At 33.9% G+C, this 18,641-nt stretch overlaps 1 protein-coding gene across 5 annotated transcripts in view; it reads right to left on the reverse strand.

Moving 5' to 3' along the window:
* The window catches only part of LOC148600311 (uncharacterized), a 322,920-nt gene that overhangs the window by 138,518 nt on the left and 165,761 nt on the right, over window positions 1-18,641 (reverse strand). For 3 of the 5 annotated variants that reach the window (XM_088557824.1, XM_088557823.1, XM_088557822.1), the window contains 9 exons: window positions 16,796-16,873; window positions 14,625-15,052; window positions 7,130-13,766; window positions 4,653-4,718; window positions 3,849-4,010; window positions 2,899-3,201; window positions 2,151-2,281; window positions 1,326-1,518; window positions 803-854 (listed from right to left, as the gene is read on the reverse strand). In XM_088557824.1, the coding sequence (XP_088413950.1) occupies window positions 803-854; window positions 1,326-1,518; window positions 2,151-2,281; window positions 2,899-3,201; window positions 3,849-4,010; window positions 4,653-4,718; window positions 7,130-13,766; window positions 14,625-15,052; window positions 16,796-16,873 (8,050 nt within the window). The remainder of the gene's footprint in view (window positions 1-802; window positions 855-1,325; window positions 1,519-2,150; window positions 2,282-2,898; window positions 3,202-3,848; window positions 4,011-4,652; window positions 4,719-7,129; window positions 13,767-14,624; window positions 15,053-16,795; window positions 16,874-18,641) is intronic. The other 2 variants (XM_088557826.1, XM_088557825.1) reach the window with 1 other exon arrangement.

The raw sequence follows: 18,641 nt of genomic DNA on the forward strand, positions 1-18,641 counted from the left end.
GTGTCAATACTATGTTCTATAATGGCACTTAATACTCAATAAACTATAATACAATTTTTTCTTTGCATTGATGTTAATATTAACTATTACATGCATCTTTAATGTTTTAATTTGAAAAAAAAATCACAACAGATTTTGAAAACATGACACAATTTCTACTGCTACTAGAGTCACAATGTTATAAACTAAACAAAATAATACTATTTTTTATCATTCTAACAATATACACCGGTCATTTCTGATCATTACATCCTAAAAACTTATTTTCTCTTGTAATTTGATCATGCAATGAAAATTAATACTCCAATAAAGAGGCATCAAGTATCAGTCTCTGTAAGAATCAGGCAGTAGGTGAAACATGAAAAAAAACCCATCATTTTGATAGTGTAATTAGACTATTTGCATCATCAGAATCAAGGAAACCAAACAAGATATTCCATATAATGCTGCAGCATTGAGTTAGAAAATCATACCACACAAAATAATAATAGAGAAAGTAACCTTCAGTGATATTACATTGTCATATCAGTGGGGTTTTGACAAACATGTTTCTGATTTTTCCCATTTGGCCTGATTCTTACAAACACTTACACTTAATGATTCCCAAAAAAATATATAAATAAAATATTCAAATAGTTAAAAATTATAAAAAAAAAACAACCTTTAACAGGCATTTTCTTTACAAAATGTTCTTAATTGGATGTGACCTCTTTAATTCTAAGACTTTAAGTGGAGCTATTACAGAAAATTGTCAAACTTAAAAAAAACATCTTGAAATTTTCTCAAGTCCCAAAGTACTTACACTTGGGTTTGGAGTTGGTCCCTGAAGTCAGTTTGTTCTGGGCCTGATGGTCCTATAAATCCAAAAACAACAATCAAGATTAAATGGAAATCTATAGTCATATATGTTTATTACTATTTTGTTTCAAATCCCTTTGATCTTGCTATACAGTAATTTTCAATCTTATGCCAATCAAGAAAGAATGAAAATTACAGCACAGCTGCACAACATACATGATGTTACGTAGCACTCTGCCGAAAAATAGTCCTTAAAGGAAACTTTGCAGTGCTTATCAAACTTACATATTTAGGTCAGGAAAACTGAAAACAAAAGAAAACTAATACTTTACACTTCTGCAAAACAGCGATAATTTTTTTTTTTCAACTCCTGGGAGTTTCTCCTGCTCATCTTGTCTCTCATTGAAAAAATATCAAATAATCTAATAATCTCTACATCCACATGAGATTAAAAAAGTTTGCTATTGCTGATATCATCATTATATTTTACATATAGAAATCTCAATTTAGTTGCCATGGATACTTACTTTTCACCAGGAGAGAGACAGAGACAGTTGATTCTCCGTGATCATTCTGAGCTATGACTTTGTAGGTTCCTGCATCTTCAGCTAGGACATCCTGGATGGTGATTGTTGTGTGGAAAAGGTGGTCATCTTGAATTGTGTCAATCTGTGTTTTCTTGTCACTAGAAAGTGGCATGTCATTCTTGGTCCAGTGTACCTATGGACAAAGAAATACCCATGTAAGAAAGTTTTAAGCTGTGCTTACAAATGAAGTTACTTAAGTCCCCTTACATTCCCAAACAGTTAAAAAAACTATAAAAAAATGAATTAGTTCAAAACCAAGTTCCATTCAATTTGGTTGAATTTTTAAGACTTTCAAAGAGGGCCCCTATTTTGAATTGTGGCCATATAGAATTTGCAGTTATCTTGGATATTCTGAAATATGTCATTCTTGATTCAGTGTATCTATGGACAAAGAAAATCCATGTAAGAATAGTTTCAAATACAACATAATCATATTAATAAAGAGCTGCTCTTTAGTATAAATTTTGATTGAATAATTTTTGAACTTCTTTGTCTGTTTAAAAAAACTTGTTGATTACCTTTATAAAGTGATTAACTTTTTTAATAACACTTTGACTCTTAATTTTGAAATGTTGCCTGCTGCAAAAGTTTTACAGGCTTGGAGTCAGAGAATTAGAAGAGGGTAGTCTCTAGGGTATTATTAGTCATTTGTTCAGGCAAAATAATGCATGAACACAATTTTTTTTTATTATGTCAAAGTTCTCATATGAAACATTGAAACATGTTAGTTCCTATTTCTCCTGGTCTTTATTCAAAGGTTATTACCTGTGGTCCAGGATTGGCCACAATTTTGGCCTCGAAGGTAACTCTTTGCCCAACATCAACTGTTTGGAATTTAGGTTTCTGTACAAAGGATGGAGCCATCCATTCAGGCTCTTCAATGGTTTCTTCTGGGGCTGTAATAAATGAAACAAATTGTATTTATAGCAGCAGAAGGCCATTTACTCCCCAAATAAGACTGGTTGGGAATCAAACCTGGGACAATAAGTTTTGTCTTCATGTTTAGTCATTTTTTTCCTTTAAGTACTATTCTCTGTAAGAGTCAGGCAGTAGGTGAATCATCGTGGAATTTAAGTCTTTCCATAAAATCTTATTCAAAATGTTATTTAAAATGCAGAAAAGGCATTCATTACTTTTTAAAGTGTCAGTAATTACAAGTATAAATTAGATAAAATGCATTGCAATTTCATCATCAAAGGGAGGCAACTCACTTTTTCACTATCATTCTACAGTTACTTTGAACTCACTTTTCTGCATCCTCTGACTTTTCTAAGACAAACAAACCATCAATTCATCTTAAATAGACCATATGCTTTATGTCCATATTGTCAAATCTGTGTGTTTTTTTCTGAGCATGATTCATTATTTTTCAATTTTGCCTGATTCTAGTACTTAATAGTTGAATGTCCTTATTCTGCTAAAGATATTTTGAGACCCAATTATCAAATGGCATTTTAATGGCCTAAATTCTGTTTGATTTCACTATCAACAATATAACAAACATCTCACATACCGAGCACAACAAGTTCACAGGTTGTCATGGCAGTACCAACATCATTTTTAGCAACAACCTTGTACTGTCCAGCATCTTCGGGATACACATCAGCAATGAACAGCGAGCATTCATCACCTTCATATGTGAGCTTGAATTCTTCTGACGGGAATATCATTTCCTCACCCTTGTACCATGTGACTGTTGGCCTTGGCAACCCAGTGACCTTGCAAACTAAGGTTGTCTGGCCTCCATCTTGTGCAGAAACATCTTGTAAGTATTGGACAACTTCGGGAGCTTTGGTTATCTCTTTTTCTTCAACAGCTGTGAAGGAAACATAAGCATACAGTTTCTCATACAAGACAACATTTTTGGCAAGCACATAAAAACATTTTAAAGGTTTTATTTCAAATAAAGAAATGTACTATATTCTTAAAATATTTTACGCAGCAAAATGTTTATGCTGTGCTGTATACTTTCTTAAACAAATTCTTAATTCTAAAGAATTCATATTAATTATTCAGATCCATAATTTTGTAACAAATAAATTGAAAGGAAGGTTAACATTATATCAATAAAATCATTAAAATCCAGAGCATTTTGGAGTAATCAAACATCATGTCAACAGACTGACAGACAATGTTATACTTTGTACCACAATGCATCAGTCAATAGACATCCTATATAATGACACATATTGCATCAGTCAATAGACTGACCTATACAATGACAAACACTACATCAGTCAATAGATAGGCCTATACAATGACACATAATGCATCAGTCAATAGACAGGCCTATATAATGACATGTACTACATCAGTCAATAGACGGGCCTATATAATGACATGTACTACATCAGTCAATAAACGGGCCTATATAATGACATGTACTACATCAGTCAATAAACAGGCCTATACAATGAGACATAATGCATCAGTCAATAGATGGGCTTATATAATGACACATACTAAATTCCAAAGGAGCTTCAGTCTTTTCTTCAGTAATGGTGGTTTCTTCTTCTACTGGAGTTTGTTGTTCTCTTATTTCCTCAACAACCTTCTCTTCTACATCTTCGGAGGAAACAGAAAGAGATCTTCTTTCTTCGTCAGATATTCTCTCCTTCTCTTCTTCTATGAATAGAAAAAGAACCCATTTTTATTGTGCTTCATTTTCAATTATGGACAAATTTAATATTGAAATTCTTAATCATGCTGACATTTTTTTTTATCACGGTGAGATTGTTGTCTCTTTGATATATCCACTGTAGCTGTATTGATATAAATATTGAAATTTTAATCATGCCTGAAATACTGAAAGCAATGACATACTGAATATTTGATTGGCAAATACAAAGAAATTTATTTCAAATATTGGACTAATTTTGATCTCAAACAGATAGACCAATTGAATAATAATAAAAAATAATAATAAAAGTAGAAGACAAGAACCCTTTTGTTGTAAGGGAGCAACCATGTGATTTTTATGGGGGCTAGGATCAAATTTAATGATTAACAAAATCTAAGATGAACAATTGGGTAAATCCAGGCTTGGCTAGAAAAAAAATAAAGTCAAGTCAGAAATAATACTGAAAAAAATTCAGGACACAAAATTTGATTCTAGCTCCTCCCCATAGAAATCATATATTTGCTTTTATTGTCCGTCTAATTAACATTTCCAACATCTCTGATTTATTATAACAATCTGTACACCCACATGAAGTGCTGCTGTGCCTGAAACCAGTATCATTTAGTAAATTCTTGTAAAAGACTCACCAGCAGTAAGTTTCTCTTTCTCTGACAGAGTTTCAGCCAAGGTAAAAGCTGTTTCAACATCCTCACCTATAAAAAAATAAGACAACTAAGTCTACTTTCACTTTACAAATGTTCAAACTATTCTTAGAACTGGTAAATTGAACTGAGCAAACTGTAAAAGTCAAAGTGAAAGTAAAAATAATGTGAGTGAAAGTAAAATTAAAAAGTACCAAAAAAACCACTAAAAGATTAATAAAGATAATCTTAAGTACAGATATGTAAAAAGTAAAAGCAAACAATGTAATTTCATTAATTTGAGAAGTCTAATTAGTTCAGTGCAATTTAATAGGAGAAAAGACACATCAAGAAAATTTAAATCTTTTTATGACCCTTTCTAGCTAAACTTGCTGCAAACATTTAATTCTTAAACCACAAGAACCACTAAGCAGCTCATATATCTAGCCAACCAGCTTCATAAACATAATTTCTGCTTAATTTGAACTCATGCCCAAAAATGTTTTCAGTACAGAATCACCAAGCTTTCCACTATTTTGACTGAATCAGTGCACTACAACAACTGAATTAAAGACTCATGACATTACTTTTGTCAAAAAGAGGAAAATATTAAGAGAAGAATCTTTTAAGAATTTTTCAAGTAAAAATGTCAATAAGTAGACCTAGGATAAGGGACACAGCTCTTAAAAATCATTGGAACATTTGTATGCAGCATTTTACATCTATCTTGTGTAAGCACCTAATTAACTTGAATTGGTTTTATTCTGCTTCAAACAAAAGCTTGAGAGGCTTTGGGGAAATTGAGTATGATACAAACATATCACTGGTTTCAAGAGTTATGTCCCTTACCCTAGGTCTACATCCATAACTGATCATGGATGTGGAGGCTACTTTATGTAAAGAACAAGTTTGTTATAATTTTTTGTCAAACAAAAGTTTCATTTTCTAAAGATACAAATATCCTAATTACCCCTTTGCGCCCCCAAACAAAACCCTAATAAACTGGTTTCACACCATGCATTCTCGAACATGTACCGTCAATGTTTGAAAGGACATTTCCATTGACAAAAGGCAACAAACCACATGCATCTCATGCAAACTTTGAAGCCTGCATTTATTTCTAAAAAAATACAAATTCATTTGAAATAAAAATCAATCTGCCATCAGCTTTTAAAGGCCAATAACATGGACATGTGAAGCCATAATTCTGCCATCATCTTTATAGGCCATGAACAAAGACAAAGTGTGGCCAAAAAAACTAAGCTGTGGTTGAGTGTTATATTTTGGTCAGTAGAACCACACACACAGCTCTAAATATAGCATACTGTGACTTGACTATGGTAGAGAGGTCTTTCTGGTCAAAATTAAAATCAATGTTAATTTTTGAGTGACAGATAGATGTAATTACAGGTAATAATTATTGAATGCTAATTTCCCTGAATATTTTTTGTGCAGTAAAACAAATACATCAAAATGAAAAATGAAATAATATACAACCAAAATTTCTTTTTTATTTTTGGATATACAGTGTAACCTGTCTAAACAGAACCCTTGAACCTGTCTTAACCAGTCACCTTTTTGCATTCTTTCATATAATTTTAGATGCACTCTGAATATGAGCAACAGGAACACCTGCATAAACTGGACAAAATCTACAGGGGTTGGGTATAAACATGTTTCACTAATTTCGACTTAGAAATAAAAATTCTAATAAAATATTTTTCTAGCCTTTAATTTTTAGCATATAAGAGTAATGTCAGACAGAATACACATATTACAATGAAACCTGCGTCAACCAAACCCTAAACAAATCAAGGAAAGATAACTCAAAGTAATAAATACAGATGACAAAAAAAAAATGCCTTGGGAGAGGGGTGTACATAGGAAACCCTTCCCCTTTTAGAGAAAAACTCTGTTAGTTTTGTACACAATTTTGGCCTAGAACACACCCCTTGCCCTTTCTATAAATTTCTGGATGAGAAACCCCTCCATTAGTTTTTGTTAATTTCCGCATCTGTCCTTGAATAGAATTCAACTAAATTGTTTGGACTTACTTATTTACTTTCCCAACCATAATTGATATATTTAACAAAAAATCTTAAGTTATTACAAAAAGATGACAAGACATTTTGACTAATCCCCTACTTCTATACTTGCATAAATCTTAAGGCAGAAGACCTAGGGTAAGGGACACAACTCATACAAATCATTGGAACGTTTGTATTCAGCATTTTACATCAATCTCATGTCAGCATCAAAGTAACTTGGATTGATTTCATTCTGTTTCAAATAAAAGCTTGAACGGCTTTGGTGAAATTGAATATGATACAAACATATCATTGATTTCAAGAGTTATGTGCCTTACCCTAGGTCTACCTCCTTCAACGGACAAGTATATAAAAGAAGTTTGGTATACACAGGTTTCGTTGCCTATTAAAAGACCTCTAACCAACAGCCAAGTCCTATGCTGAGAAATTTACTACCTTTCAATGACTCCTGTTTTACTTCATGAAGAGTGGACACTTCAGAAGGAGCTATTTCAATGTCAGAAATTTCTGATTGTAAACTTTCCATTTTTGCCATATCTGAAGAAACTGACTTGTCTTGCTCTTCTTCTGGTACAACATTATCCAGTTTTTCAGAAATTACTGAAATTTCAGAAATCGCTTTCTCTGGAATGATTTCTGGAATGAAACTTTTCTTGGCTTCTACAGTGTCTGTTTTTTCTTCTTCTATCTTTATAACAGTTTCTACCTCCTCCTCAGTAACTGAGGGTTTCTCACTTGGTTTTTCTATTTCAGAAATGACTGGCGTTTCTTCAGATACCATTTCTGAGGCTACTACTTCTTCTGGTCCAACTGAGATTTCTACTTCAGTTGGTTTTTCTGTCTTGGTCTCAATGACAATCTGAGACACTTCAGTTTTCTCCTTGTCAACAGAGAATTCAGTAATTTCAGGTTTTTCTTCTTTCACTTCCTTTGAAATTTCTGTTTTTTCGGCTTCTGTTGAAATTCCAGTCTTGGTTGGTTTTTCAGTCTTGGTTTCAATGATAACCTTTGAAATTGTTGTTTTCTCTTTGTCCACTGAGATTTCAGTTATTTCAGGTTTTTCTTCCTGCATATCCTCAGGAATTGTAATGTCTTCAGCAGTTATTGAGATTTCAGAAACTTCCTTCTCTGGAATGATTTCTGGAATGAAACCTTTCTCAACTTTTACAGTGTCTGGTTTTTCTTCTATTTTTACAACAGTTTCTACCTCCTCCTCAGTAACTGAGGGTTTCTCGATTGGTTTTTCTATTTCAGAAATGATTGGCGTTTCTTCAAAAATCGTTTCTGAGGCTACTACTTCTTCTGGTCCAACTGAGATTTCTACTTCAGTTGGTTTTTCAGTCTTGGTCTCAATGACAACCTGAGATACTTCAGTTTTCTCCTTGTCAACAGAGATTTCAGTAATTTCAGGTTTTTCTTCCTGCATATCCTCAGGAATTGTAATGTCTTCAGCAGTTACTGAGATTTCAGAAACTTCCTTCTCTGGAATGATTTCTGGAATGAAACCTTTCTCAGCTTCTACAGTGTCTGGTTTTTCTTCTTCTATTTTTACAACAGTTTCTACCTCCTCCTCAGTAACTGAGGGTTTCTCGCTTGGTTTTTCTATTTCAGAAATGACTGGCATTTCTTCAGATACCGTTTCTGAGGCTACTACTTCTTCTGGTCCAACTGAGATTTCTACTTCAGTGGGTTTTTCTGTCTTGGTCTCAATGACAATCTGAGATACTTCAGTTTTCTCCTTGTCAACAGAGATTTCAGTAATTTCAGGTTTTTCTTCTTTCACCTCCTCGGAAATTTCTGTTTCTTCAGCTTCTAATGAAATTTCAGTCTCGGTTGGCTTTTCAGTCTTGGTTTCAATGACAACCTTTGAAATTGTTGTTTTCTCTTTGTCCACTGAGATTTCAGTTATTTCAGGTTTTTCTTCCTGCATATCCTCAGGAATTGTAATGTCTTCAGCAGTTACTGTGATTTCAGAAACTTCCTTCTCTGGAATGATTTCTGGAATGAAACCTTTCTCAGCTTCTACAGTGTCTGGTTTTTCTTCTTCTATTTTAACAACAGTTTCTACCTCCTCCTCAGTAACTGAGGGTTTCTCACTTGGTTTTTCTATTTCAGAAATGACTGGCGTTTCTTCAGAAACCGTTTCTGAGGCTACTACTTCTGGTCCAACTGAGATTTCTACTTCAGTTGGTTTTTCTGTCTTGGTCTCAATGACAATCTGAGATACTTCAGTTTTCTCCTTGTCAACAGAGATTTCAGTAATTTCAGGTTTTTCTTCTTTCACTTCCTTTGAAATTTCTGTTTCTTCAGCTTCTAATGAAATTTCAGTCTCAGTTGGCTTTTCAGTCTTGGTTTCAATGACAACCTTTGAAATTGTTGTTTTCTCTTTGTCCACTGGGATTTCAGTTATTTCAGGTTTTTCTTCCTGCATATCCTCAGGAATTGTAATGTCTTCAGCAGTTACTGAGATTTCAGAAACTTCCTTCTCTGGAATGATTTCTGGAATGAAACCTTTCTCAGCTTCTACAGTGTCTGGTTTTTCTTCTATTTTTACAACAGTTTCTACCTCCTCCTCCTCAGTAAATGAGGGTTTCTCGATTGCTTTTTCTATTTCAGAAATGACTGGCATTTCTTCAGAAACCGTTTCTGAGGCTACTACTTCTTCTAGTCCAACTGAGATTTCTTCTTCAGTTGGTTTTTCTGTCTTGGTCTCAATTACAATCTGAGATACTTCAGTTTTCTCCTTGTCAACAGAGATTTCAGTAATTTCAGGTTTTTCTTCCTGCATATCCTCAGGAATTGTAATGTCTTCAGCAGTTATTGAGATTTCAGAAACTTCCTTCTCTGGAATGATTTCTGGAATGAAACCTTTCTCAGCTTCTACAGTGTCTGGTTTTTCTTCTTCTATTTTAACAACAGTTTCTACCTCCTCCTCAGTAACTAAAGGTTTCTCGATTGGTTTTTCTATTTCAGAAATGATTGGCATTTCTTCAGAAACCATTTCTGAGGCTACTACTTCTTCTAGTCCAACTGAGATTTCTTCTTCAGTTGGTTTTTCTGTCTTGGTCTCAATGACAATCTGAGATACTTCAGTTTTCTCCTGGTCAACAGAGATTTCAGTAATTTCAGGTTTTTCTTCCTGCATATCCTCAGGAATTGTAATGTCTTCAGCAGTTATTGAGATTTCAGAAACTTCCTTCTCTGGAATGATTTCTGGAATGAAACCTTTCTCAGCTTCTACAGTGTCTGGTTTTTCTTCTTCTATTTTAACAACAGTTTCTACCTCCTCCTCAGTAACTGAGGGTTTCTCACTTGGTTTTTCTATTTCAGAAATGATTGGCGTTTCTTCAGAAACCGTTTCTGAGGCTACTACTTCTTCTGGTCCAACTGAGATTTCTACTTCAGTTGGTTTTTCTGTCTTGGTCTCAATGACAATCTGAGATACTTCAGTTTTCTCCTTGTCAACAGAGATTTCAGTAATTTCAGGTTTTTCTTCTCTCACTTCCTCTGAAATTTCTGTTCTTTCAATATCTGTTGAAATTTCAGTGTCCGTTGGTTTTTCAGTCTTGGTTTCAATGACAACCTTTGAAATTGTTGTTTTCTCTTTGTCCACTGAGATTTCAGTAATTTCAGGTTTTTCTTCCTGCATATCCTCAGGAATTGTAATGTCTTCAGCAGTTACTGAGATTTCAGAAACTTCCTTCTCTGGAATGATTTCTGGAATGAAACCTTTCTCAGCTTCTACAGTGTCTGGTTTTTCTTCTTCTATTTTTACAACAGTTTCCACCTCCTCCTCCTCAGTAAATGAGGGTTTCTCGATTGCTTTTTCTATTTCAGAAACGACTGGCGTTTCTTCAGAAACCGTTTCTGAGACTACTACTTCTTCTGGTCCAACTGAGATTTCTACTTCAGTTGGTTTTTCTGTCTTGGTCTCAATGACAATCTGAGATACTTCAGTTTTCTCCTTGTCAACAGAGATTTCAGTAATTTCAGGTTTTTCTTCTTTCACTTCCTTTGAAATTTCTGTTTCTTTAGCTTCTGTTGAAATTTCAGTCTTGGTTTCAATGACAACCTTTGAAATTGTTGTTTTCTCTTTGTCCACTGAGATTTCAGTTATTTCAGGTTTCTCTTCCTGCATATCCTCAGGAATTGTAATGTCTTCAGCAGTTACTGAGATTTCAGAAACTTCCTTCTCTGGGATGATTTCTGGAATGAAACCTTTCTCAGCTTCTACAGTGTCTGGTTTTTCTTCTTCTATTTTTACAACAGTTTCTACCTCCTCCTCAGTAACTAAAGGTTTCTCGATTGGTTTTTCTATTTCAGAAATGATTGGCATTTCTTCAGAAACCATTTCTGAGGCTACTACTTCTTCTAGTCCAACTGAGATTTCTTCTTCAGTTGGTTTTTCTGTCTTGGTCTCAATGACATTCTGAGATACTTCAGTTTTCTCCTGGTCAACAGAGATTTCAGTAATTTCAGGTTTTTCTTCCTGCATATCCTCAGGAATTGTAATGTCTTCAGCAGTTATTGAGATTTCAGAAACTTCCTTCTCTGGGATGATTTCTGGAATGAAACCTTTCTCAGCTTCTACAGTGTCTGGTTTTTCTTCTTCTATTTTTACAACAGTTTCTACCTCCTCCTCAGTAACTAAAGGTTTCTCGATTGGTTTTTCTATTTCAGAAATGATTGGCATTTCTTCAGAAACCATTTCTGAGGCTACTACTTCTTCTAGTCCAACTGAGATTTCTTCTTCAGTTGGTTTTTCTGTCTTGGTCTCAATGACAATCTGAGATACTTCAGTTTTCTCCTGGTCAACAGAGATTTCAGTAATTTCAGGTTTTTCTTCCTGCATATCCTCAGGAATTGTAATGTCTTCAGCAGTTATTGAGATTTCAGAAACTTCCTTCTCTGGAATGATTTCTGGAATGAAACCTTTCTCAGCTTCTACAGTGTCTGGTTTTTCTTCTTCTATTTTTACAACAGTTTCTACCTCCTCCTCAGTAACTGAGGGTTTCTCGCTTGGTTTTTCTATTTCAGAAATGACTGGCGTTTCTTCAGATACCGTTTCTGAGGCTACTACTTCTTCTGGTCCAACTGAGATTTCTACTTCAGTGGGTTTTTCTGTCTTGGTCTCAATGACAATCTGAGATACTTCAGTTTTCTCCTTGTCAACAGAGATTTCAGTAATTTCAGGTTTTTCTTCCTGCATATCCTCAGGAATTGTAATGTCTTCAGCAGTTATTGAGATTTCAGAAACTTCCTTCTCTGGGATGATTTCTGGAATGAAACCTTTCTCAGCTTCTACAGTGTCTGGTTTTTCTTCTTCTATTTTTACAACAGTTTCTACCTCCTCCTCAGTAACTAAAGGTTTCTCGATTGGTTTTTCTATTTCAGAAATGATTGGCATTTCTTCAGAAACCATTTCTGAGGCTACTACTTCTTCTAGTCCAACTGAGATTTCTTCTTCAGTTGGTTTTTCTGTCTTGGTCTCAATGACAATCTGAGATACTTCAGTTTTCTCCTGGTCAACAGAGATTTCAGTAATTTCAGGTTTTTCTTCCTGCATATCCTCAGGAATTGTAATGTCTTCAGCAGTTATTGAGATTTCAGAAACTTCCTTCTCTGGAATGATTTCTGGAATGAAACCTTTCTCAGCTTCTACAGTGTCTGGTTTTTCTTCTTCTATTTTTACAACAGTTTCTACCTCCTCCTCAGTAACTGAGGGTTTCTCGCTTGGTTTTTCTATTTCAGAAATGATTGGCGTTTCTTCAGATACCGTTTCTGAGGCTACTACTTCTTCTGGTCCAACTGAGATTTCTACTTCAGTGGGTTTCTCTGTCTTGGTCTCAATGACAATCTGAGATACTTCAGTTTTCTCCTTGTCAACAGAGATTTCAGTAATTTCAGGTTTTTCTTCTCTCACTTCCTCTGAAATTTCTGTTCTTTCAATATCTGTTGAAATTTCAGTGTCCGTTGGTTTTTCAGTCTTGGTTTCAATGACAACCTTTGAAATTGTTGTTTTCTCTTTGTCCACTGAGATTTCAGTAATTTCAGGTTTTTCTTCCTGCATATCCTCAGGAATTGTAATGTCCTCAGCAGTTACTGAGATTTCAGAAACTTCCTTCTCTGGAATGATTTCTGGAATGAAACCTTTCTCAGCTTCTACAGTGTCTGGATTTTCTTCTTCTATTTTTACAACAGTTTCCACCTCCTCCTCAGTAACTAAAGGTTTCTCGATTGGTTTTTCTATTTCAGAAATGATTGGCATTTCTTCAGAAACCATTTCTGAGGCTACTACTTCTTCTAGTCCAACTGAAATTTCTTCTTCAGTTGGTTTTTCTGTCTTGGTCTCAATGACAATCTGAGATACTTCAGTTTTCTCCTGGTCAACAGAGATTTCAGTAATTTCAGGTTTTTCTTCCTGCATATCCTCAGGAATTGTAATGTCTTCAGCAGTTATTGAGATTTCAGAAACTTCCTTCTCTGGAATGATTTCTGGAATGAAACCTTTCTCAGCTTCTACAGTGTCTGGTTTTTCTTCTTCTATTTTTACAACAGTTTCTACCTCCTCCTCAGTAACTGAGGGTTTCTCGCTTGGTTTTTCTATTTCAGAAATGATTGGCGTTTCTTCAGAAACCGTTTCTGAGGCTACTACTTCTTCTGGTCCAACTGAGATTTCAACTTCAGTTGGTTTTTCTGTCTTGGTCTCAATGACAATCTGAGATACTTCAGTTTTCTCCTTGTCAACAGAGATTTCAGTAATTTCAGGTTTTTCTTCTCTCACTTCCTCTGAAATTTCTGTTCTTTCAATATCTGTTGAAATTTCAGTGTCCGTTGGTTTTTCAGTCTTGGTTTCAATGACAACCTTTGAAATTGTTGTTTTCTCTTTGTCCACTGAGATTTCAGTAATTTCAGGTTTTTCTTCCTGCATATCCTCAGGAATTGTAATGTCCTCAGCAGTTACTGAGATTTCAGAAACTTCCTTCTCTGGAATGATTTCTGGAATGAAACCTTTCTCAGCTTCTACAGTGTCTGGATTTTCTTCTTCTATTTTTACAACAGTTTCTACCTCCTCCTCAGTAACTGAGGGTTTCTCGCTTGGTTTTTCTATTTCAGAAACGACTGGCATTTCTTCAGAAACCGTTTCTGAGGCTACTACTTCTTCTGGTCCAACTGATATTTCTACTTCAGTTGGTTTTTCTGTCTTGGTCTCAATGACAATCTGAGATACTTCAGTTTTCTCCTTGTCAACAGAGATTTCAGTAATTTCAGGTTTTTCTTCCTGCATATCCTCAGGAATTGTAATGTCTTCAGCAGTTACTGAGATTTCAGAAACTTCCTTCTCTGGAATGATTTCTGGAATGAAACCTTTCTCAGCTTCTACAGTGTCTGGTTTTTCTTCTTCTATTTTTACAACAGTTTCCACCTCCTCCTCAGTAACTGAGGGTTTCTCACTTGGTTTTTCTATTTCAGAAATGACTGGCGTTTCTTCAGATACCGTTTCTGAGGCTACTACTTCTTCTGGTCCAACTGAGATTTCTACTTCAGTTGGTTTTTCTGTCTTGGTCTCAATGACAATCTGAGATACTTCAGTTTTCTCCTTGTCAACAGAGATTTCAGTAATTTCAGGTTTTTCTTCTTTCACTTCCTTTGAAATTTCTGTTTCTTCAGCTTCTGTTGAAATTTCAGTCTCGGTTGGTTTTTCAGTCTTGGTTTCAATGACAACCTTTGAAATTGTTGTTTTCTCTTTGTCCACTGGGATTTCAGTTATTTCAGGTTTTTCTTCCTGCATATCCTCAGGAATTGTAATGTCTTCAGCAGTTACTGAGATTTCAGAAACTTCCTTCTCTGGAATGATTTCTGGAATGAAACCTTTCTCAGCTTCTACAGTGTCTGGTTTTTCTTCTTCTATTTTTACAACAGTTTCTACCTCCTCCTCAGTAAATGAGGGTTTCTCGCTTGGTTTTTCTATTTCAGAAATGACTGGCATTTCTTCAGAAACCGTTTCTGAGGCTACTACTTCTTCTGGTCCAACTGAGATTTCTACTTCAGTTGGTTTTTCTGTCTTGGTCTCAATGACAATCTGAGATACTTCAGTTTTCTCCTTGTCGACAGAGATTTCAGTAATTTCAGGTTTTTCTTCTTTTACTTTCTCTGAGATATCTATTTTGATCTCTTTTATAGATACTTCACCTGTGTCTATTGGCAAAACCTTAGTTTGTTTTGTTCTGAGATTAGTCATCACCTCAGATATGGCATTATCAATAATTGTCTCAATAAAGTTTGAAACCGAAGAAGATATCTGACTTTGAATAATCTCCTCATGTGGGTAAACTTCCTTCTCAATAGTTGTGACATCTGAGTGAGAATACATATAAATATTATGTTGATCAAAAATAACCCATCTAAAGGGTTGTGACATCAAGGTAAAAGGTACAGGTAATTATATTTTTATTTTTGAATTTCTGATCATCAAAATGAGATTGGTTTTCTTGCTCGAGTGAGAAAAGAGATCAAATGACAACCATTATTGCACAGTTTTGCAGATGAAGACAACAGACATTTCCTTTGCCAATTTACTGTGCTTACAAAAGAAATACAACCTGAAAAAATTCAGTGTGACTGTCACATTGATGAATGAAGTAAGCTGCACAGATGTGGAAAGGATATCATACCTCATTATATATGGAACTATCCAAAGTTCGATTACAGATGATACAAGTCAAAACAAATATTAATAATAATAATAATAATAAAAATAAAAAAAAACAATCAAAGGCTGGAAAATTTATCTACATTTGATCATTTGTTGGTTCTATTTATTGTAAGGTATGATATCTGTCTTCACATGTTGTAATCACTTCACACTGATAGATTCAAAGAAAACTTAATAGAAATATCATAAAATAAAGAAGTAACTCCTGTTGGATGTTATAAAATGGCCACTTTTCTAAATATGATAAAAATGGGATACTCCCAATTCTAAATTTTTTTTTTATTAAAGTCTTGTTGAAACCTGCGGGCATGTGCATTATCTAATGGATAAAGTGAAGATTTGAAGGCTGATCTCCAGGAAAGAGATACACTACAGCTTGAAGGATTTTGCCATATCTTACTTGACAAATTAAGTACAAGTCTGTGTAACAAGCAGGCATAATGTTGAAAAAATAAACAAAAAACAAGAGAGCAACTGACTCAATATTGCATTTACACTCAGATATCTCCAGTATTAATATTTACCTATCTTAATGGTAGGAAATATTTTATTTTTTTATTTGAATGTTAGAAAAAAGTTAACAAAGTAGGCTGCCCCTGAAATGTTCTTTGAAGTGCATTCCAATGGTTATCAAAAATATTAGAAAAAGTCTGTTTTATCTTTTAGTTCTCATAGAACAGGAAGTTAACTACTTTTTGTTCTGGCTATACGTCAATCACTGCCAAATTCTCACACAGACTGGCACTTTAGGAATCCTACAACCATTCAAAAGTTTTGGATATGGTATACCTCAATATAACTATCCACAAGCAAGTGAATAATTCATCCCACTATGGCGAACTAAAATGACAATATCCACTTGTATTGCAGTGTATTTCAATCTATGCAATTGGAATTTTATACTACAAACTAAGGAAGATAATCTAAGGAAGAAAATCTAAAATGCTGTGCTACAAAATTAACTACCCTTAAGAAACTTTTACATGATTATGATGGATTGTACAATGAATAGTAAGAAACAACAAGACAAATTGGGTAATGGGGGACTCACTACAACATAACTTATTGGGTTTGGAAGGAAAAATTAAATAATCATTCGCCATAGCCTCACAACTAAGAAAGTACGGGAGATAACTGTTTCTCATTCTTCCAAACAAGACTAACAAGGTAGGGGAGAGAACTCATTATTAATTCTCCCATTCTCCCCAACAGGACCAATAAGGTAGGGGAAAGGACTCATATATCATTCCCAACACAACATGACTCAGAAGGTAGGGGAGAGAACTTAAATGCATAAGGAAAAGTCTGCATATAGATGATTTAAGGTTTAAAAGTAAACTGCCCATTTGGGTTAGATTTATTATGGATTTGAGGAAAAAACATACCTTTTTGAGGTGTTTCCTGAATACTGAGTTGAAAGTCTGCTGAAATTTCTTCTTGTACAGTTGTTCTCTCTTCAGGAGCTGTTAACAAAGAGCAATCATTATTTCATGTTAGGAAGAAAACCAAAATATCTATTTTTATAAATAACACAAAAAAAAAGTAAACAGTAAAATGTGTAACAAAAAGTAGTAAAAAAACACCCACAAAGCCACAAAATATTTTCAATAACATGAACATTATAAATTATTTTAAATTTATAAAATAACCAAGCTGCTACTTTTCTTAAATTAACCTATTTTTTGTACAATGATTTTCCTGCCCTTTGCTTGAGCATTAATGCATCATATTTTTACTAAATAATCTTACAAGACATTAAAACTGAAGCTGGAAATAGAAATCAATTTTCTTTTTAGAAATGTTAAAAATCAATCCAGTTGATTCCAAAACATTTTTAATGTGTGAGAAACCATGCCTAGGACATGCATTCACAATCAAAGTGTAATTTATAGTGAGAACCTTTTTTAAGAAATAACAAGTTGTTCCTGATAAAGCAAACAGAAATATTATGAAGGTGTCCTGTAGAAGAAAGAATAATATCCTATACAAAGTTCTGAGCTTCACATAATTTTTGCAAACTCCACTTTTATAGCAAGTAATATAGTTAATAAAATTGAATGACATGATAAAATGCCTTAGAAGGTAATTAAATGAACAATTATTCAGGAGATTTAAGGAGGTAGACCTAAGGTAAGGGACACAACTCTTAAAAATCATTGGAACGTTTGTATGCAGCATTTTACATCCATCTTATGTAAGCATCTAATTAACTTGCATTGATTTTATTCTGCTTCAAACAAAAGCTTGAGAGGCTTTGGTGAAATTGAATAAGATACAAACATATCACTGATTTCAAGATTTATGTTCCTTACAATAAGTCTATCTCCTTAAACTTTCTATCATTTCATAGGTATTTTAGCCCAAGTTTGGTAGAAAGTAAAACTCTGTCAATTGTCTAGTTAACTACCATCAGTTAAAATTCATCAGGTGATTGTCCTTTAATCATGGGAATACCAACTCAACTCTATTCCCTGAAATTAACCATTTTACTAGCTGTAACACAATATGAAATAAATTGATTGACATTACACATATTCTCAAACATAAGTTATTTCCAAAGCTTTAGGATGATTTGAACCTAGAAAAAGGAAAAGCTCAGAATCTGTATAGACTGTGTATGCCTGTGACCAAAGGAGATGAGCTCTAATCATTACAGCATATATAACAATGATGTTCAGGAGATAGAATTTGTTAAATGACATTCATCTGGTAAAAATCTTTAAGTATTTAACTGGAAGGACAATTAAGCAGACACAAATTTATATACTCAATGAATAAATCAACAAATATATTGTCAATTAACTAAGGCAGTTTATCAGGTGATCATTTAATCAATTAAAAACAAATAGTAACCCTCTGAATGTTATCATTATATTTGCTGTAGTACAACTACGCCAGCAAAAGATGAGCTCTTCATTCACAAAGGTAAATTTATTTTCTTAAGACACCAAACTACCCACTTCAGACAACCGTATGTTTATAAACATATGAAGATACAAATTCATTTCTCATTCAACTATTTATAAATTAACATAATGGCATTCAAAAGGGGAAACAAGAACAAAATTATGTATTGATTTGATTAATTAACTTTTAACATTAGGCACAAAATTTATTAAAAAAGATTTAGAAAAAAAAACCTACAAGATTTTAAGGAATACAAATTCAGAAAATTTTAATGAACTACTATTTTTTTTAAGATATACAAAATTCAAAAATGCAATAAACACT

This window comes from Perna viridis, chromosome 13, assembly GCF_037379345.1.
Source record: "Perna viridis isolate PV_CMFRI_1.1 ecotype Kerala chromosome 13, ASM3737934v1, whole genome shotgun sequence".
In the NCBI taxonomy this organism is placed as follows: Eukaryota; Metazoa; Mollusca; class Bivalvia; order Mytilida; family Mytilidae; genus Perna; species Perna viridis.